This window comes from Loxodonta africana, chromosome 17, assembly GCF_030014295.1.
Source record: "Loxodonta africana isolate mLoxAfr1 chromosome 17, mLoxAfr1.hap2, whole genome shotgun sequence".
Classification (NCBI taxonomy): domain Eukaryota; kingdom Metazoa; phylum Chordata; class Mammalia; order Proboscidea; family Elephantidae; genus Loxodonta; species Loxodonta africana.
Window position 1 is genome coordinate 5178813 of NC_087358.1, and position 22145 is coordinate 5200957.

The following is a 22145-nucleotide window of genomic DNA, read 5'->3' on the forward strand; positions in this document are numbered from 1 at the left end:
GGAGAAAACAATAAAAAATACCAACGCTGCTCTTTAAACTCCAACTGCCTCCTGTGGAGGATGAATATTGTTGGATGAACAGTGATTCTCAGAGAATGAGCTGAAGATCCCCTCTATCGGAATCACGGTGCAAGGCATTAACGCGCTCAGCTGATACTGAAAGGTTGGTAAAGCTTCAAGACCCCCTCAGGGGTGCCTCAAAGAAAGGCCTGATGATCTGCTTCTTAAAAACCGGCCATTGAGAGCTGTATGGAGCACAGGTCCACTCAGATACACATGGGGCCACCACGAGTTGAAGTCGACTCAACGGCAGCTAGTACTGATACTGGGGTCAGAATCGCGTGAGGCGGGGCGACCATCAGGTACACAGTCCGAGGCCAAGCCCGCACCCGAGGAGTGGGCATCCGAATGTCTAACAAGCCATGCGGATGGCTCTTATGCACCCTCATGCTGGCCACGGTCCCACAGGAAGTCGTCTCAGCTGGCCCTTCGATTCTGATGGGTACCATGACTGGCTTTGGATGTCCAATGATAGGCCTGGAGATGAGCTTAGCCGCTGAGGCTGGAAGGGGCTGAACTGCTCTATACAATCGATGGAGAGGAAAATGAGACTCTGGAGCACCGTGGTGGAAAGGGTTTGCAAAGACACTCATTGTCTCCACGTCAGTTCCGACTCATGGCAACCCCAAGTGTGTCAGGGTAGAGCTGTGCTCCACTGGGTTTCCGATGGCTGTTATCTTAAGGAAGAAGATTGCCAGGGCTTTCTGGATGCACGAATTAGGGGCAAAAGGAGACACCAACACAGCCAGAGTTTGAAGAACATTGGTAATGCAAGCACTGTGAACGCCCAATGGCAGGGTGGCCGAGAGGCCTTGGAAGAACAGCAATGTCTAGTGTTCAAATTAAAGTTGTTCGTGTTCAGTGAACATCTGAAATCCAGATTCTCATCTCTCCAGACTTCCAGTAGAATCAGCTGCACACACAAAGACCCCTGAGGTTGAGATTTTATTTGTGGAAACCAAAGAAAGAAGTTTAACTTTAATTTTGAATCCACACTATAGAATAGGGACATGGTGAGGGAGATAATAGGAAAAGCGATAAACAGCTAACAAAGCAAAAGAAAGCAAAACATTAGTAGAAGTCAGAGCCTAAGCACAAGGACACCGTGAGCCTGGAAAGTTGTAGACATCTTGGGGTTGGGACTGGGGGACTTCCACAGGTATTAGAACGGAAGTCGGATCATATTCAAATTTTAAAGTAAAGTGCTCCCAGCTGACATTTTGGTTTAGACATATAAATATATACATACATACATATATACGTATTATGTACATGGTGCAGTGGTTAAGAGCTCAGCTGCTAACCAAAAAGTCAGCAGTTCGAATCCACCAGTTGCTCCCTGGAAACCCTATGAAGCAGTTCTACTCTGTCCTTATAGGGTTGCTATGAGTTGGAATCGACTTGATGGCAACAGAGTATATACATACATATATAGCTTTATCTTCTTTTTACTACTTTAAAACAATGCAAAAGAAAACAACTTTCTATATCTCCAATCTCGTGAGCTTGGAAAAAAATGAGCTTTTTTTTTTTTTTTAATTCACTTTAGTTTGAGCTCTTCTGAAGTCCTTTACCTAAAGCAATAATTATTTCTTACATCTCTTTTATAGGGAGCTCTGATGGAGCAATGATTAAATGCTTGGCTGCTAACCAAAAGATTGGCGGTTTGAGCCCCCCCAGTTGCTCTGCAGGAGAAAGACCTGGCCATCTGCTCCTGTAAGGATGACAGCCTAGAAAACCCTAAGGGGCAGTTCTGCTCTGTCACGTGGGGTCATTGTGAGATTACAGCCTTGGAAACCCTATGAGGCAGTTCTACTCTGTCCTATAGGGTTGCTATGAGTCAGAATTGGCAAGATTCAAGCGCCGAGAATTCTCACAACTTAAACTAAAAAAAAAAGGGGGGGGGGTGTAATTCTTCCTATTCACCCAATAGTTACATTGAAATGTTTTGAAAGTGGGGTATTTTTCTCACCTACTTATATTCCTTAAAAGGTGATTGGAGAAATGTTAGCATTTTGGATGAAATTCATGGCATTTCAAATATTATACTTTTATTTAAAGTCCTAACTTTTGCTATAGTTCTATTCTGCAGCATTTAAGCAGACAGGTTACTGGCGACTCCACTCATCAAGGCAGCACGTTGAGATCACAGGTATGGAGCACAGAAACAAGGAGCTCACAAACACTGGGGCAGACGAGGGCAGTTCCAGCTAGCTGACTGATGTGTATTTTGTGCTCAACTTTACATAGTAGTCTATTTTATAGTTTTGTTAAGCAGTTCTCTTGGTGCAATGGTTAAGTGCTGGGCTGCTAGCCAAAAGGTTGGCAGTTCAATCCCACCAAGTAGCTCCACAGGAAGAAGACCTGACTATCTGCTCCTGTAAAGATTACAGCATAGAAAACCCTATGTAGCAGTTCTGTTTTGTCACATGGGGTCATCACGAATCCAGATCGACTGGATACCACTGGGTACCCAACAATAGAATGAAAACCATCCTCCTTGGCCACATCCCTTCCTTCTGCCTGGTCATGCATGTGTACATGGAGTATTTGGTGTGGAAATCAGATGATTTACTGCCAATAAAGTGGCTTCTATCATTATTATAAATATTAACTGGGGTTAAGCATATAGTTTTCAGTTGCCTAGTTTTTGCTGAAAAAGGACAGAACAGTTTGGGGGTATTTGAAACAGCACAGCACTTTCTGATTTAGCAGAAGTCAAGACAAAGTACAAGGCCATAACTCTGGAATGTTTTCATTCTGACAAAACTGTCTTGCCTTTTATTTAAATAATTACGTCACGATTTGTAGCATCCATATTAGAAGTCATTACATTTCAGGACTATTTCTTTTGAGAACTTGTGCGGGCTGCTGTTTCTTCTGGATGAATGTGATTCAAGTATAACAGAAAATAGGTAACTCTAGTTTACTCCGTCTCTGAATAATGCAGTCAGGTATGGTGTCCATTAACTCTTCTTCACTGAATGGTTTTATATTTTATAATACTGCTTGTACTGTTTGGAAGCTTTTTTTAATACTGTATTTTATTTTGTCATTGTTGAAAATATACACAGCAGAACATACACCATTTCAACAATTTCTACATGTGCAACTCAGTGACAGAGATCACATTCTTCAAGTTGTGCAACCAGTCTCACCCTCCTTTTCTGAGCTGTTCTTCTCCCATTAACATAAACTCATGGCCCCCTAAGGTTTCTGTCTAATCTTTTGAACTGCTGCTTCAAATCAGTACCATATAGATAGTTCTTTAAAAGCTCCGTGCAGAGATTCTTTACTAATTAAGCCAAAGTATTGTTTGGTTTAAAGAAGACTTGAGGGGGTATTTTTGCTAAAGCATTGTTTGGTTTAAAGAAAATTCTGTTACATATTTCCCCCTCTTGATCAAAACATTCAGTAATGGTAGCTGGGCACCATCCACTGCATCCTTTGCCCCGAGAGCTTTTGTTTTTATGAATGTAAAATGTTCCTCATCCATCCAATGTATTCAAACTGGCTGCCTCCAAGAGGCATTGCTACCATTTAAAAAATTGGTCAAGAGATTGCAGAGAGAGTTCTAGAGTTTTGTCCCATGGTATTGACATGGCTTGGGATAAAGACCTTGAGATGGGTAGTCTTGACCTCTATGACTTGTCATGCTGCCTTTTAAGGTGATAAGAGGGAACCAGGAGGGAGTTGGTATATGACGTAACTCAAATGCTGTCACCATTAGGAAAGAACACACAGGTTCTCCTTCTGCCAGAGAACAGGCTGACCCTGAGGGTGGGGTGGCTGGGTGGGTGCGTGGCATGGTACTCGATGGGGGGCTTGCCACGGATAGCTGCATCCTGCTTTCTACACATGAAAAACGGAATGGTTTAAGAATAACTCTGATCTGTGAATGTCTTTTCTATTTTCTTTGAGTTAGTAGTTCTTGACCAGGAGATGGGACAGACATCAGTGCACCCGGGAAAACTTTCCACAATGCAGGCTTGACCCCGGTTTAAAAATCCAGTTGCTGCCAGGTTGATCCTGACTCATGGTGACCCCATGTGTGTCAGAGTAGAACTGGGCGCCATAGGGTTTTCTTTGTTTTTTAAGTTTTAGTTTGTTGAATACATATACAGCTAAACACTGTCACACCTAGGAAATCCTATGGGACAATTCCACTCTGTCCTGTAGAGTCGCTGTGATTTGGAATCGACTTGATGGCACACAACAACAAACACACACCAATTCAACAGTTTCTACATGTACAATTCAGTGACACCGATTACTTTCTTCAAGTTGTACAACCATTCTCACCCTCCTTTTCTGAGTTGTTCCTCTTCTGTTATCATAAGAAGAGCCCTGGTGCAGTGGTTATGTGCTCGGCTACTAACCGAAAGGTCGCAGTTTGAATCCACCAGCTGCTCCACAGGAAAAAGATGTGGCAGTCTGCCTTCGTAAAGATTGCCGCCTTGGAGACCTTGTGGGGCAGCTCTACTTTATCTTTTAGGGTTGCTATGAGTTGGAATCAATTCAACAGCAACAGATTTGGCTTATTTGGATTTTATTATCATAAACTCACTTATCCTAGCTTCCTGTCTAAACTTTCAAGTTGCTGTAGTCAGTTTGATCCCATATAGATAATTCTTTCAAACAGCCCAATGCTTAAGGCAGACATTGTTTACTAATTAAGCTAACCTATTGTTGGAAACCCTGGTGGCGTTGTGGTCAAGAGCTAGGGCTGCTAACCAAAAGCTCAGCAGTTCAAATCCACCAGGTGCTCCTTGGGAACCCTACGGGGCAGTTCTACGCTGTCCTCTAGGGTCACTATGAGTCGGAATCAGCTCGATGGCAGCGGGTTATTGTTTGGTTAAGGAGCCCTGGTAGTACAATGGTTAAGTACTCGGCTGCTAGCCAAAAGGTTGGTGGTTCGAACCCACAGGCCACTCCACAGGAGAAAGATGTGGCAGTCTGCTTCTGTGAAGATTACAGCCTTGGCAACCCCATGAGGCAGTCCTACTCTGTTCTATAGGGTCACTCTGAGTAGGAATCAACTCAGTGGCAATGGGTTTTGGTTTAAAGAAGACTCCAGGGGATATTTTTAGTTTAAGGCTTAAGGTTTAAAGATTGTCTCAGGGCAATGGTTTCAGGGGTTCATCTAGCCTCAATGGCTCCAGAATGTCTGAATTCCATGGGAAATTTGTAATTCTGTTCAGCATTTTTTTCCATTTTGAGCAGGTTTCTTTTGTAGAACCTTTGGGCACCGTCCAGTTCTCCTGGTCTCATGGCAAAGGAGGCAGTTGTTCACGGAGGCCATTAGCCTCACATCTCGTTTCTTCCTCCTATCCCTGACTCTCCTCCTTCTTCTGTTGCTCCAGGCGAATGGAGACCAATTGCACCTTGGACGGCCACTTGCAGTCCATAGGGTTTTCAGTGGCTGATTTTTCAGAAGTAGGTCACCAGGAGTTTCCTTCAAGCACCTCTGGGTGGATGCAAACTTCCAACCATTCATTAGTAGTCGAGCTTGTTAACCATTGTACCACCTAGGGACTCCTGGCCCTAACCTGGATTTACTAAATCAAATCTCCAGGGACAATGCCTATGGCTTCAGAAAAAAATCTTCTCCAATAAGTTAGATTTGCATACTTGTTTAAAAAGTATTCCCCAAAGCTAATAAATTGATATTCTCTTAGCTATGGAGGAGTCTGGAGATCTTCTCAAAAGACTGGAAGCTCTTCCTCAGCTTGACCTTGAGGAAGGACATTCCATTTATGACCCTTGTCCACTCAACTGTTTTAAGAAGGCAGAGAAGAGGCACAGACTACAAAATGTAAACAAACCCCCAACAAAGAAAACTTGATGAAGAGGACTAGTAAGGCCCTCTGGGGCTTTCCTGCAGGGAAATGCTTCATTGCCAGTCGGGTCTTCCGTGCCTGATGATACAGAATCAGCAGTTGTCATTAGCTGGTGCAAGATGGATACTAAGTATTGGTGTCAGAGAGGTGTGGACACCCAATTCAACACACCCTTCTCTGCTAGTAGAACATTAGATAGAAAAAACAGGTTACTGTGTATCAATGTCCTAACCTGTACATGTTTTGCACCCAACAGACATGTAACAATGGAGCTCTGGTGTTGCAATGGTTAATTAAGCGCTTGACTACCAGCCAAAAGGTGGGTGTTGGAGCCCATCCAGTGGCTCTGCAGGAGGAAGACCTGGCGATCTGCTCCCGTAAAGATAACAGCCTAGAGACAGAGATCGGACTGGACAGTGGGTTGGAGAGGGAGGCCGGTGAGGAGTGAGCTTCCTGGATCAGGGGGACACTTGAGACTATGTTGGCATCTCCTGCCTGGAGGAGAGATGACAGGGTAGGGGGGTGGTTAGAAGCTGGGGAAATGGACACGAAAAGAGAGAGTGGAGGGAGGGAGCGGGTCCCATTAGGGGGAGAGTAATTAGGAGTGTGTAGCAAGGTGTATATGTTTTTGTGTGAGAGACTGACTTGATTTGTAAACTTTAACTTAAAGCACAATAAAAGTTTAAAAAAAGATAACAGCCTAGAAAACCCTACAGGGAAGTTCTACTCTGTCAAATAGGGTCACTATGAGTGGGAAAACTACTCAACAGCAGACGTTCAACAAGAACAACAGACATTCAACGACGTATTTTAGACCTCTGTTGAACAGATGTTATTCTTCTAGCATATATCATCCATTTAATCTCGGGCACTGATTTCAACACTTAACCTCTAATAACAAGTGTTTCTTCAAATCGTATCTTTCTTGCCCAGAAAAACCAACTGCTGAAAAATGCCACCCGGTACTGATTACTCCATTAAGATGACTTTGGTTTCTCTTAAGTATCCGGGTGGAGGGAAGGGCGTTATTTGATAGCTGAGGAGGCACCCTCCGTGGATCTGATCTAATGGCAAAGGGAAAGGGCACACCATCTTTGTGGTTCCACCACCTGTGTGCCTGGAACAACCAGGATGTTCAAAGGTATATCTGGCAATCTGTCGTTCAGCACAAAAGGATTAAGTCACGTCACATTTAAGGTGGGACAGTTTTAGCCTCATGCCTGGAAAATACCCTGACCACCCTGTAATGGGCACTGAAAAATGAGTACACATCAATCTTGCTTCTGAATCCCCAATTCCCAAACCCATATTTTTCTAGATTATATAGAAAAATGGAGGTATGCTAATTGCATTTTTAAGGTAGGGATCCTTTAGGGAGCTACTTTTCCTGAATTATTTGAAGACAAAATTGTCCTGGCATGGCCATTTCTTACGTAACTGAGTACCTGATGTCATTTTTGCTCTCCCCCAACAAACATATACCTGATGTCATTTCTGCTCTCCCCCAACAAACATTTTTTAAAACTACATTATTCAAAAACCAGCCCTACTGGACTGGTGGAGACTGGAGGACTCCCCAAGACTGCTTCCCAGAGACAGTCCTCAAACCTTGAACTCACACTGGCCCCTGTGGTCACCTTGTAGCTAAATAACAAGCTGGCTCACAAAATAAAGAATATCACCAGTGAATGCTGTGCTCCTTTAAAAAAATCACCTGTGAGAGACCAAACGGTCAACACTTAATGTCAAACAAAGATGAGAACGTAAGGGGGCGGGGAAACTAGATTAAACGGAAATGGAACAACCAGAATGGAAATAACTAGAATGCTCACGCGTTGTGAGGAATGGACCAATGTCACGGAACAATCTATGTAAAAATTGTTGAATAGGAACCTAAACTTCTGTGTAAACCTTCACCAGAAACACAATAAAATATTAAAAAAAAAAAACCTACATCATTTATGCAAAAAATCACAACTGCTTAAGAAGCACCACTGAAATACATTGAGTAAATACAAAATTAAAATCAGTTGCCGTCAAGTCGACTCCAGCTCACGGTGACTCCATGCGTGTCACAGCTCACGGTGACTCCACGCGTGTCACAGCAGAAATGTGCTCCGTGGGATTTCGGTTCCAGCTCACGGTGACTCCATGTGTGTCACAGCTCACGGTGACTCCACGCGTGTCACAGCTCACGGTGACTCCATGCGTGTCACAGCAGAAACGTGCTCCATGGGATTTCGACTCCAGCTCATGGTGACTCCATGCGTGTCACAGCAGAAACGTGCTCCGTGGGATTTCGACTCCAGCTCACGGTGACTCCATGCGTGTCACAGCAGAAACGTGCTCCGTGGGATTTCGACTCCAGCTCACGGTGACTCCATGCGTGTCACAGCAGAAACGTGCTCCGCGGGATTTCGGTTCCAGCTCACGGTGACTCCATGCGTGTCACAGCAGAAACGTGCTCCGTGGGATTTCCAGTGGCAGATTTTTCGGAAGCAGATTGCCAGGACTTTCTTCTGAGGTGCCTCAAGGTGGACTCAAACCTCAAATATTCCAGTTAGCAGCTGACTGCGTTAATCGTTTCCACGAGGCTGGGACTCCAAGTATAAAATCACAGGGGTGTAAAACTATGTAATATTTTCACAGTCTAGATGTGAATGCCAAAGTAGAACGTCATTTAAGAATGGAAAGAAAAAGCACGTGGGATCTCTCAAATCTGTAAAGTCATACATTTGCTACAGATCACCAAATGAAAATGAACTGTTTTTAGGTCAGAAGTGTTTAAGCCACTTCTTAATATACTTATAAGGTAAGTCCTGAATTCAGGCTTTAAATAGACCAAATCTGGCAAAAATATTAAACACAGCAAGGCTGTAAGTTATTAAATACAGTCACTGATGTTTCTAATACAGTAAAACTTGCAAAAGCCGGAAACTGTGCAAGGCGGAAACCTGTCAGAGAAGGAAAACTCAAATATTTTCCACTAAAACGAGCGACAGAAAAGCGGTAAGACGGCACCTTGTCAGAGGCGGAAAACTTAGGAGACCCAGAAAAACAGGGCAGGCCCGTCGAGTTCCAGCTCTCACTGTACAAGCCCATTTTCTGAGGCTTTCCATGACAATACTTTCAAGGTTAGTAGTTCCCTTTGAGAAAACATATATTTATATTATAAAGAAGAGTTTTCATGTCATCCTTTTTTATGAGAACACTAAAATTAATAAGTCTATTAGTCGTGTCTCATTATGCTGAGTTTGTATTAGCGGAGGGCCTGCTTAGCAACTTTGGGTAACTTTTCAACCATGTAAGTTTACAAAAGTGTTACAACTGCCCCCCCATTCCTTAAAAGAAAATATGCTAACTATGAAAAACAAAATCTTTAATACCAGCAAAGCCACAGTCAGCCCTTGTTGTATGTCATTTCGCAGTCATGCAGTATCTGGTTTGAGCTTAACACCAGCCTGTGAAACTGGGGTCTCCATGTCCATTTCACAGGTGAAGAGACGCGATCTGAGAGGCCAAGTGACTTGTCCTAGGTTACGTATTTAGTACAATGGGACATCAGGACTTGAACCCAGTTGTGAAGAAGGTATTTACTTTGTGCATTTCATGGGCTGAAATCCTTTCATGAGAAGACAGGTTCAAACTCTTGCCCTCAAGTATCTCCATTTGCCTTGGCCTCTGACCATGGTCTGCTCTGAAGATGGCTGCTGAAGGAAGCTATAGGACCAGATGAAGAGGGGTGCTGCTTCTCGCACATCTTCCACCCTGCCTGCCTGTTTCAATGCTACTTAAGCACCTACCACATGCAAAACCCTGTGGTGGCTGTTGTGTGGAACACTAAGGTGTTTGAGACGTGGTTCCTGTCATCACCAAGTGTAACCATCGAACTCAACACGATGGAAAACAATCCCAGGAAGCACTCTTTTTTAAAGCACGTGTTGATGGAGGCCCTAGTCAAGTTCTCCACATCCCTTAAGGCACCTCGGAGATGTCATCAATGCACTAAGCTGCAGGGTTCTGGAATGACACATCTCTTAAGCAGAGAACATAATAACTGAGGAGGCATGTCTAATAACAGAGTGTCTTCTGAGGAGCCTGTGAGAGGCATGTCTCAGGGGGGAACCAAACCCCTGTGCCCATCCTCACTATCTCCTTGACGTGGCCCATCACCCATAGGGAGGCCAGATGGCATCAGGCTGCCATTGGTCTTACCATCACCCTATGTTCCCAATGAAAACCTCCAGGCAGTAATCAATGTCACTGAACTGTACATGTAGAAACTGTTCAATTGGTATATGCTTCATGTGTATATTTTCAGCACAAAAAAGTAAATAAAATATATTAAAAAAAAAAAAAGCTCTACATGCAGCCGGGAAGAAAATAAAGCAATATGTTCAAAAGTCTGTTTGATTATAAAAAACAACCTGAGTTTAAATAACATTTTTTTTACAGTATGGATTTGGAAAAAAAAAAAAAAAAGAAATCTGAATTAAAAATGAGGAAGTAGTTAGCCTACACGCCAGAGTGTCTGAGTCTGAATCTGGGCCAGAGTCCCCACTCTGGCCCTAAGCCGCCCTCACCCTGTCTCATCCTCTGACTAAGCAACCAGGAAGGGTGCGTGTCTGCCCTCTGAGTCTGGGCCAGGGTCCCCACTCCTCTGGCCCTAAGCTGCCCTCACCCTGTCTCATCCTCTGACTAAGCTACGAGGAAGTGCACAGAACTGTCTGTTTCCTCCAAGCAGGTGGCTCCTTGCTTTTCGCAACAGAGGACTGTAAAATCAGGAGGGTATTTAAAGCACTAGCTGGTTATACACACCTACTTATTTGCTTAAGAATGTTGAAGCAAGAACCCCTGACGCCCGAGCCTCTCTTTCTTCCGGGTGTTGGTTGAGAGAAGCCCAGTGGTTAAGAGCTTGGCTGCGAACCAAAAGGTCGGAAGTCTGAATCCACCAGCTGCTCCTTGGAAACCCTACAGAGCAGTTCTACCCTGTCTTACAGGGTTGCCGTTAGTCAGAATCGCCTCGACACCAGCAGGTTTGGTTAGTTTTCTCGTAGGATGAGAGACTAGGTGTCATCCTGCCCGTCCAGGGGCTGTGGTGTGTCGGGGCATGTAGGCCTCCACCCTCTGCTTTCTAGGACTGAGCTGAGCCCCAGATGCAGAAGCTGGAGTTCTTACATGAGGAGTTCAGAAACCAGGCTGCCCACTGCCACAGAGACCTAGACTCTCAACGCTTGGACGAGGGAGCCCCAAGACTGGACACTCAGACAAGGAACCCACAGTCACATTCAACTGTGGAAGCGTCTGCACGGATTACTACGGGGAGGAGAAAAAAACGTTAGTTTCTGGCATTTTTATGTAAATATGATTTCACAACATAGTGGTGTTCTTTTTAAGATTCACTGCTTTGAGTATGATGGTCATCCATTCCCTTTTTTCAAGAGTATTTATTGAGCTGTACAATAGGCAATGGGCAGTCACAGAAGGAATACAGAAAGAATGCGCAGTCACAGAAGGAAAAGCGAGGACGGCAAGACTTCAGCTCACTTACTTTGGACATGATATCAGGAAAGACCAAGCTCTACGAAAGGACAGCATGATTGGTAAAGTAGAGGGTCAGTGAAAGCAAGGGAAACCCTCAGTGAGAAGGACCGATACAAAAGCCAAACAACGGACTCAAATGCGGCAACCATCATGAAGACGGCGCAGGATTGGGCAACGCGTCATTCTGTTACACGTAAGGTCGCCATGAGTGGAGCTGGCTGGATGGCAACTAACCACAACAATAATATGCAAGGTCCACTGTTAGGAAAATTCTTTTCCATCAACCTAGACCAGAAACTGTCTCCTTTTTTGCACCATTCCCAAGGTCTAAAACAGTCTCTGGCATATAGCAGCATCCTAACACGTTTTTCAATGAATGAATGAAGCAGTGAATGAATCTGTGGAATGACAGCACACGGAGGTAAGTGAGACCTGCATTTTACCCCCACCAGGAGTTCATGTCATGACGAAAGTCAGTATAAAGAACTTCCCCTTTGACAGTCTCTTGTTGGGTGCTCTCGAGTCGACTGACTCATAGCGACTCCACAGGACAGAGCAGAACTGCCCCACAGGGTTTCCCAGGCTGTAATCCTTACATAAACAGATTGCCAGGCCTTTTCTCCCAGAGAGCAGCTGGGTGGGTTCAAATCACCAGGCTTTTTGTTAGCAACTGACCACTTAACTGTAGCACCACCAGGGCTCCTGTAATAATGTCTAGTTGACCAAATGACAAGAAGGAGTCCCTGGGTGGTGCAAACGGTTAACACATTCAGCTGATAACTGAAAGGGTAGAAGTTTGAGTGCACCCAGACATGCCTCAAAAGAAAGGTCCAGAGCCACCTGCCTGGGGATCTACTGAAAAACCAGCCACTGAAAACCCCACGGAGCACGGTTCTACTCTGACACACATGGGGTGTCACGAGTCGGAATCAGCTCGACGGCAACTGGTGACTGGTGTAAGAGGTCAGAGGAAGAAGACTGGGTGATTGCAGAAGATGGAAGACTAACTGGGCCTTGGCCCCAAAAGAAGAATGGAACAAAGGGCAGAGTGGGGTGTGTGTGTGTGTGTGTGTGTGTGTGTGTGTGTGTGTGTGCGCATGCGTGTGTGCGCGCTGGGAAGCAGGAAGAATGGCGTGAACCAAGTCTGCAAGAAGGCAGAATACAAAGGAGGCATGCCAAGGGTTAATTTTATTTAGTGCAATTTGAATCAACTGAATAAATATTTAATGAGTGCACACTAGGTGCCAGGCATTGTGATAAGTACTAGCATAGAGTGGTAAACAAGGCTGATACATTCCCGGGCTTACTGGCTAGTAGGTGATTCAGACAGGTAAACAGGCAATCACAACATGGTGTGATAAGTGTTGTGACAGGCAAAATCCAGGTGTTATGGAATAGACTCACCCCAGATATGAGGGTCTGGGAAAACTGGAAGACGGGATGCCAAGCTGACACCTGAAGCCAGGGTAGGAATTAGTTAGGCGAAGCTGTGGTGGCACCACACCCGTGAGCAGAGTGGGGGGATGGGCCAGGACATCTGAAGTCCGAGGGCCTTGTTGGGATGCAGGAATGAGTGGAAAGAGATGAGCTGGGACAGAAGCCATGAGCAGACCATTTGTCCCTTGTTCTTCACATTAAGGAGTTTAGACTTTATTTGAAGAGCAGCAGTAGGGGCTGAAGAATTTAAGCAAGGGAATGAAACAAACAGACGTGCATTTTAGAAAGATAGCTATCTGCAGTGCGAGATGGTCCGCAGAAATGAGCGGCAGGGACAGAAGACAACCTGAAGCTAGGTTCTTAAGGTCTACGCTTAACGGAGTGCAAGAACTGAACGACTACTTTGCACGTGAACAAATGAACGAATCAGTCAACCAGGGCAAGGCTGAAAATATGAGACTGGGGGTGGAGGATTTGGGAAAATCTGTGTGTGTTTGGAAGGGTCCCTGTGGAAGCTGGCTGCCACCGACACGCCCCCAAGGCTTGAACCTCATCGGCCAGAGGATAAAAGCTGACAATGTGGCATGGCATCACAGAGGGGATGAAGCTTCCACGTTGGAGTCACCAGACTAAGCCTGAGGCCCGGTTTGAGCGTTTATTAATTTTAAGACGTCCTTTCCTTTCTCTGTCCCTCAGCTCCTGCATCTATTATACCTGCTCTTTACCTGCAACTACACAGCAGCATAACACGTGAAGGATTACCACGACCTGGGCACATTTCTGTTTTCAGGCGGTCCTGAGGAGCTGTGGTGGGATTTGTAACCCACAAGCCGTCCACTGTAAGAAGAAGCCAGCGCCATCTGCACAGTGGTGGAGTTGTGGTTTAGTTTGAAGGGAATTTAGAAAACCAAGCTGCAGTATTTTTCAGATTTTGGGCAGATTAGCTTCTAACTCCTTTCTATGGAAGACCCTGGAGTAAAGAGGCAAAGGGGCCGGGGGAGGGGCGGGAAGAATCATCTCCTCACAGCTGTCCTCAAGGAGAGGAATGGGAGCAGAAACAAATGACAAACAAATGACGAAGGCCACAGGGTTCAGTGAGATGGCTCGACAGACACATGTAGCCACTGAGGGACATGGTATACACTAGAACACCACCCGCACAAAAAAAATACCAAACCCACTGCCACCGAGTCGATTTCAACTCACACTGACCCCATAGGACAGAGTAGAACTGCCCTATAGGGTTTCCAAAGCTGTAAATCTTTACAGAAGCAGACAGCCACATCTTTCTCCCATGAATTGGCTGGTGGGTTCAATCTGCCAATCTTTCAGTTAGCAGCCGAGCACTTAACTGCTGTGACACCAGGGCTCCTTAGACTAGAACTCGGCTCTCCTACATTCACAACTCCATCCTGTCAAATTCATCATGATAACTTCAGATCTCAGAAAGGATAACTTGGGTAAGGTCAGAACTAAGAGGCTGTGGTTTTGTGGCTGCTCAACGGCACTGGGTTGGCTTTTTTTTTGTTTTTTTGGGCTAGGAGCCCAGAGACGGATGGCCTGGTAGAAAGAAGGCCAAGTGGAATCACGACTGCAGGTGGGGAGGTGTGTTCCTGGGGTTTGGTTGTAGATGGGACAAATGGTTTGCACACGACTACTAACCTAAAGGCTGGTGGTGGAAACCCACCCAGCAGCGACACAGAAGAAAAAGCTGGCAATCTGCTTCCATGAAGATCACAGCCAAGAAGGCCTTGTGGGCAGTTCTACTCTGTCACATGGGGTCGCCATGAGTCAGAAGTGACTCCATGGCAAAAGTTTGGTTTTGAGTCCACATGTTAAACCAGAATTAAGGAAGAGAAGAAAAAGCAGAAGGTGCAGAGAAAGACCTAGGAGAAGGTTCCGGAAGAAGTGCTGGTGAGGTGACTCAAGAGAAGGTGCTTCACAGCAGGCAGGTTCAGGAAAATAAGACAGGCCTAAGCCCTTGGCACCCTCAGGAGGCCACAGGGGGCAGGAGAGAGCATGCGCATTTCTTTAGACACTCCTGACACCTAAACACTCCTCTTTGCAGCGTTTTTCATGCCACTCCCTCCCCGTAACTCACACACTTACATACGCTCTGGCCTCCTAGGCTGGGCTCGCTTTTTCTCTACCGAAGCGTCCGACACCATGGCGACATCACTGAACCCAGAAGAATTTCAATAAAACAGCAGTTTCCTTAAGAAATGTGATTTTCAGCTTGTGGCTTTGAGCCCCCATATTTCTGTCTCATCTCCTTGCTATTTCCTAAAGCAGCATAAAGGCTCAGCTGTCGTTGCTGACAGTTGCCATACAGTCGATTCCAAGTGACGGCGACATCATGTGTGCAGAGTAGAGCTGCCCCGTAGGGTTTTCAGGGCTGTAACCTTTCAGACGCAGATCCCCAGACCTGTCCTCGGAGGTGCTCCAGGTGGGTTCAAGCCACCAATTTTCAGCTGGTAGCCGAGCACTTGACCACTTGTGCCACCCGGGGAAGAAGAGACAGGGGAGGTAGAGGGAGTAAAATCAAAACTTTCAGGAGGACAGAAGTGCCCCCTCCTCACGCATTTCTGCTCTCACCTAACACGCTGACTTGGGGATTGTGTGGAATTGAATGAAAACAACAACAAGACAGAGAAGCAACTGCTCACTTCCTTAGCTCCGAACAGCAGACTGGCTTGGATGGGAAACAGCCCTGGAAAAAACTGTGCCTGTTCCACTTACCAGCAATCTCTTCATCAGCAAAATGAAAACAGTAATAGAAAAACCAGCCACTGAAAACCCTGTGGAGACCAGTTCTGCTCTGACACACCTGGGGTGTCCAGGAGTCAGAGTCGATGGGAATTGATGTGTACAGGTTCACCTGAGCATCAAATAAGACAGAACATGTCAAGGATTTAGCATAGTCTCCCAAACACACTAAATGCTCAGTGTTGTTGTTGTGGGGTGCTGTCGAGTCAGAGCGATCCCATGTAACCGAGCAGAACTGCTCCATGGGGTTTTCAAGGCTATGACCTTCTGGAAGCAGATTGCCAGGCTTGTCTGGGTGAGTTCAAACCACCAACCTTTCAGCTCATCAATGAGCGCTCAACTGTGTGCACCACCAGAGGCTCCTAAAGCCGTATAAAGGGTCAACTGCTAGAGGGACCAAAATAATTTTTATGAAGTGAATCTGGTCTGAACTATCTCTTCCTTTTATGTGGTCACAGATTTAACACTCAGGAGTGGGGTCTAATGTGTCCTCCCTAAAGAAGAGTCCCAATCAGTCACTACAACCAAAAAGGTTATTTCCAGCGATTTCTGGAAATGAGAATGCAAACAGTATCGAAACCAAGTTGACTAAGTAATTCGTATTCTCCCATGACCACGAAGATGCCTCAGTCTGGGTTCACTGTCAAAGGTATCTGACGTGATGTACTCATCTGTAAGACCATACAGGAACACCTAAGGCAGACCCAGAGTCCCTTGATCAAGACTGAAATCTGGGCGTCTCCTGGGCTCCCATACATGTCAGCGTCCAGATTGTTTAATCACGCTCTTTACTACAAATGGTTTTAGGCTCTGATGCAAGGCAGGAATTTGAAGCACGCATTCGAGTATTTAATGGTGTTAATTTCTGGTGCATACACACTGGCTTCACTCCACGACCCGATCATCTTGCAAAATAAAGAAAAATGAGCCAGAGAAAGAAATGCCATGTGGGATTCTTCAGGGTTGCAAGCAAAGCGATTCCTCAGTCCTGCTGACGCTGCCCGTGAATGAAACGGCCACTCACAGAGCCTTAAAGGTCTGACAGCAAACAGGGAAAATAAAAGGAAGAAGGGGGATGCTGTCCCATCAAAGATTTGTTTCCATTTCTACATTCCAACATGTCTATTTGGCTACCGAAGGCTCTCAAACACGCCCCAAGTTAATTTTCAGTGGGACAGACCTGATCAGAACAAATGAAATACACTTCTTGTTTTGTTTTTTTTTTTTAATTTTTTTAACTGGCAGGCATAAACTTAAAGTGTTCCTACCTGGAAATATGGATGGTCTTTTTTTCGGACGCCTCAGGTGAACCGGCTCCAAATTCTTAATGTTCCTTTGAAGCCTCCCTCGAGTGTCATTTCCTACGAGTAGTTCAGGTGGCAGACTGCTCCGTCTTGATGACTTGTAATCATTTTGCGACAAACTGAGTTTGTTCTTCGTTCTGGAATATACATTGCTGTCGTCAACTGCCATGATAGAAGATTCATTTGAGGCTCCTAACTCAAGTTAGAGGAGCCCAACCCCACAGCAGCGCCCGCCACCACTGCCGCCCCAGACTGGGACTTTCTGGGGCTTGGCCCTGCAGTTGTTGGGGAAGCTTAACAAGTTGATGGGCGTGGTCCTGAACAGGTGTAGAATTACCAAGTAGCCCCTCCTTCCCACAGTTAATAGTACAGGAGAGGAGAGATCCAAAAAATCATTAAGTTCAGAAGATTTTGGAACAGTTGTGGCACGGTGGCCCACGTTTGTGCAGACAGGAAGAGAGGTGGGTAATGGCTGCTGCACCGAATTCCGGTTTTAATGGTGCAGTGCCATAAAGCAAACACAACCGGCTATTTAAGGATGAATGCCTATGCAAACGGCGAGTCTAATTTTTCTCACTCTTACAGGCTTTAGGCAGTTTTCAGGAAACGCTGCTCCGTCCCTCAGACCTTGTGTTTCAAAGGCCATACACAGAACATCCTACTTTATTAAATTTCTGATGTGGCAGGCAGCCAACTAGACATTGGGTGGTGGCCGGGGATGGTCAGGAAGGAGCCCATTGTCAGCGGGTATCCAGCAGCATGCCAGGAACCCCAGCCGTGTCTCGCCCCACCCTTCCATCCTGTGCTTTACCTGGCAGAAGGCTGCTCTGAAGCTTTAGGCTGTGTGCTCAAGCCGGAGGTCTAGCAAACAAGCCTGGGCCAGAGAAGCAATGAGAGCCTCACTCAACAAATAAAGTAAATGTTGTTCTCCTGGCAGGGAGTCTGCCTTGCTTTCAACTGAAATGGCCAAGTGGTCTGGTGGTCCGAGGAAAACAAGCATTTCCTCAATAAAGATTCCTGCTTGACCTGTCACAGGTTTTCTTTCCTTCTCTTCCGGATGTTGCATGTTTGCCCCTTGCTCTCTTTACGTGGGAATGCTACGCACCCTTTTCTCCAGCTGACCATGCAGAGAACATGACTATAATTTATGCTCTCCAGCCATCCTCCAAGGGGCCCTGGGGATGCAATGGTTAAGCACTCGAAAGGCTGGCGGTTCAAACCCACCAGTGGCTCTGAAGAAAGACACGGCAATCTGTTCCCTTAAAGGTTACAGCCTAGGAAACCCTATGGGGCAGTTCTACCCTGTCATATGGGATCTCCGTGAGTCAAACCCAACTTGATGGCACCCAACAACAGCAGCCATCCCCCAGGGGTGTGCTCATTGCATTGCCAGCGCACTCTCCTTCATGTACACACACACACGCATACACTCACACAATGTATCACATGTGCACACATACACACATGTGTACACACATGCACAAGCACACACATGCACGGTGCACAGGCACACCCATGCACACATGCATGGGGTGCACATCCAGATGCATACACACGCACACATGCATCACATATGCACACACACATACACATGTGTGCACATGCACATATGCCTACACATATGCACACACATGCAGGCATATGCCCACACACACACATGCACACACACACATATGCACACACACACATGCAGGCATATGCCTACACACAAGCACACACATGCAGGCACATGCCCACACACACACACATGCAGGCACATGCCCACACACACACACACACACACACAATGCAGGCATATGCCTACACACGCACACACACATGCAGGCATATGCCTACACACACATGCACACATGCAGGCACATGCCTACACACACATGCACACATGCAGGCACATGCCTACACACACACGCACACAATGCACACACATGCCTACACACGCACACACACGCAGGCATATGCCTGCACACACACACGCACACACACATGCAGGCATACACCTATACACACGCACACACATGCCAGCATATGCCTATACACACACACACACACGCAGGCATATGCCGATACACACACACATGCACACACACATGCACACATATGCCTACACACACAAACGCATGCACATGCAGGCATACGCCCACACACACACACATACAGGCATATGCCTACACACACACGCAGGCATACGCCTACACACACGCACACACACATGCAGGCATATGCCTACACATGCACACACATACATGCACACACACATGCAGGCATATGCCTACACACACACACGCAGGCATATGCCTACACACATGCAGGCATATGCCTATACACACACACATGCACACACACATGCAGGCATATGCCTACACACGCACACACACATGCAGGCATATGCCCACACATGCACACATACATGCAGGCATATGCCCACACACACACACATATGCAGGCATACACCTACACACACGCACACACACATGCAGGCATATGCCTACACACGCACACACATACATGCACACACACATGCAGGCATATGCCTACACACACACGCAGGCATATGTCTACACACACGCACACACATGCAGGCATATGCCTATACACACACACATGCACACACACACATGCAGGCATATGCCTACACACACACATGCAGGCATATGCCCATACACGCACACACACATGCAGGCATATGCCCACACACACACACACACATGCAGGCATACACCTACACACACGCACACACACATGCAGGCATATGCCTACACACGCACACACATACATGCACACACACATGCAGGCATATGCCTAAACACACACACGTAGGCATATGCCTACACACACACACGCGCGCACACACACACGCACACACATGCACACACACACACGCACAGCTCTCTTTTGTTCTGTCTCATATCACCATGAGTCAGAAGACAAGACCTGCCTTTTCTCTCCCCAGTGCCTGGAATCAGCAGATACATAAAATTATAGAGGACTTAGGTGTGGTTTCAGAAATCACCGTTTATTTTGGTGTCCTTCATACCAAGCGGACACACGACCAGGCTAATAGAACTTTCTCAGGTATTCTCTTTATTCCCTTTTGGCCACCAAATCTTCAAACGACAACAGATTCTCTAGAGAAAAAAGCATTTTTTTGACAAGGGTATCCAGATTAGAGTTCCCAGATAAAACAGGGCACTGGATTAAGTCTGACTTTCGGATAAAAAAAAATTTTTTTAAATTTAGTATAAATATGTGCCACGTAATGATGATTTTTCTTGTACTTTTAATTGCTAAATCGGGCAATCCTGGTGCTGTTGTGTGCCATCGAGCCACTTTGGACTCCTAGCAACTCCATGTGACAGAGAGCTGCCCCATAGGGTTTCCTAGATTGTAATCTTTATGGGAGCAGCTCACCTGGGCTTGCTCCTTTGGAGACACTGGGTGGGTTGAACTGCCAGCCTTTCAGTTAGCAGTCAAACCCTTAACCATTGTGCCACCAGGGCTCCTTAACCGGACTGCTAGTAGACCTTTAAAATCCTTGGAATGAAAGTAAAGCAGGAGAATTCTAATTTTTGCCAGTGTCTATCAGAAAGTAATTGTTTTAATAATAAAGTAGCATGTTGAGGGCTTTTCATCTTAAAATACATTTAAAATAAAAGCATTTGTATATTTTCCTGAGATTTAAATTATAATTAGGGAAAAAAAAAAACTCTCCCTTTTTGTGAGTTGCCCTTAATCCTCTGAAGCTCTAAACATTAAACCATGTAAGAGGGGTTGGAGGGGTTCCTGATACGTCTAATTTGTTCTCTCTCCTGACCAGCTCACTCCCCACTCTTTTTTAAAGGAATATAAACAGGCATGAATCTAGCTCATCTCATATATGCCTGTATGGAGAAACAACTTGGTTTTGCCATTGTTAAAATTCTGGGACAATGAAAACAAAAGACAATTTCTATTTATTCAACAGTGGTGTCAAAGCTGTGAACATGAAATCTTCCTTTCAAAAAGCTTTCTAATTGTCTGACAGCATAAATGCCAACCACCTCCAGAGAACAGCTTGGTTGGTCTAAATGAGATTCTAATGTTAAGTGAACTTTTTCCTCTTTACAGTAACAGTCAAGAATGGAATTTTGTTTTGTTTTTTCAGGCAGTCAAAAGAATAACGATATTAGGCTCTAGGCTAAGAAAAAAAGAGAACTCTCAAAAGACATATATCATAATTGAGTAATTTTGGCCATATAATTGGACATCTTCTATTCCTATATTTTTAATAAACGTTATGACTATATGAAGAAAAACACGTCATTAGGATGGAGGAAGACTCATTAACAACCTGCATATGCAGATGACACAACCTTGCTTGCTGAAATTGAAGAGGACTTGAAACATTTACAGATGAAGATCAAAGACCATGGCCTTCAGTATGGATTACACCTCAACATAAAGAAAACAAAAATCCTCACAACTGGACCAACAAGCAACATCATGATGAACAGAGAAAAGACTGAAGGATTTCATTTTACTTGGATCCACAATCAACACCCATGGAAGCAGCAGTCAAGAAATCAAATATGCATTGGGCAAATCTGCTGCAAAAGACCTCTTTAAAGTGTTAAAAAGCAAAGACATCTCCTCGAGTGCTAAGGTGGATCCGACCTAAACCGAGGTATTTTTGGTTGTCTCATATGCATGGGAAAGCTGGACAACAAATAAGGAAGACAGAAGAAGAACGCACACCTTTGAATCACGGTGCTGGCAAGGAGTATTGACTGCACCACGGACGGACCACCAAGAGAACGAACAGATTGCTTTGGAGGAAGTACAGCCAGAACGCTCCTTAGACGCAAGAATGGCGAGACTTCGTCGCATGTACTTTGGACACATTCTCAGGAGGGATCAGTCCCTGGAGAAGGACATCACGCTCGGCAAAGTAGAGGGTCAGTGAAAAAGAGGAAGACCTTCAGCGAGATGGGTTGACACGGTGGCTGCAACAATGGGCTCAAGCTTAGCAACAATTGTGAGGATGGTGCGGGACCGGGCAGTGTTTCGTTCCGTTGTACACAGGGGTCACTATGAGTCAGAACCGACTCACGAACACTGCTGGCGCAGTGGTTAAAGCACTCAGCTGTTCGCCTAAAGGTCTGCATTTCGAACCCACCAGCTGCTCCTCAGGTAAAAGACGCGGCAGTCGGCTTCCGTA

At 45.6% G+C, this 22145-nt stretch overlaps 1 protein-coding gene across 5 annotated transcripts in view; it reads right to left on the minus strand.

Annotated features, from left to right (window-relative positions):
- The window catches only part of FRY (FRY microtubule binding protein), a 401382-nt gene extending 384247 nt beyond the window's left edge, over positions 1–17135 (minus strand). For 4 of the 5 annotated variants that reach the window (XM_064269933.1, XM_064269932.1, XM_064269939.1 and 1 more), the window contains exon 1: positions 16916–17135. In XM_064269933.1, coding sequence (XP_064126003.1) covers positions 16916–17120 — 205 coding nt within the window. In that variant the 5' untranslated portion in view covers positions 17121–17135. The remainder of the gene's footprint in view (positions 1–16915) is intronic. The other variant, XM_023547249.2, reaches the window with a different exon arrangement.
- Positions 17136–22145: the final 5010 nt, after the last annotated feature.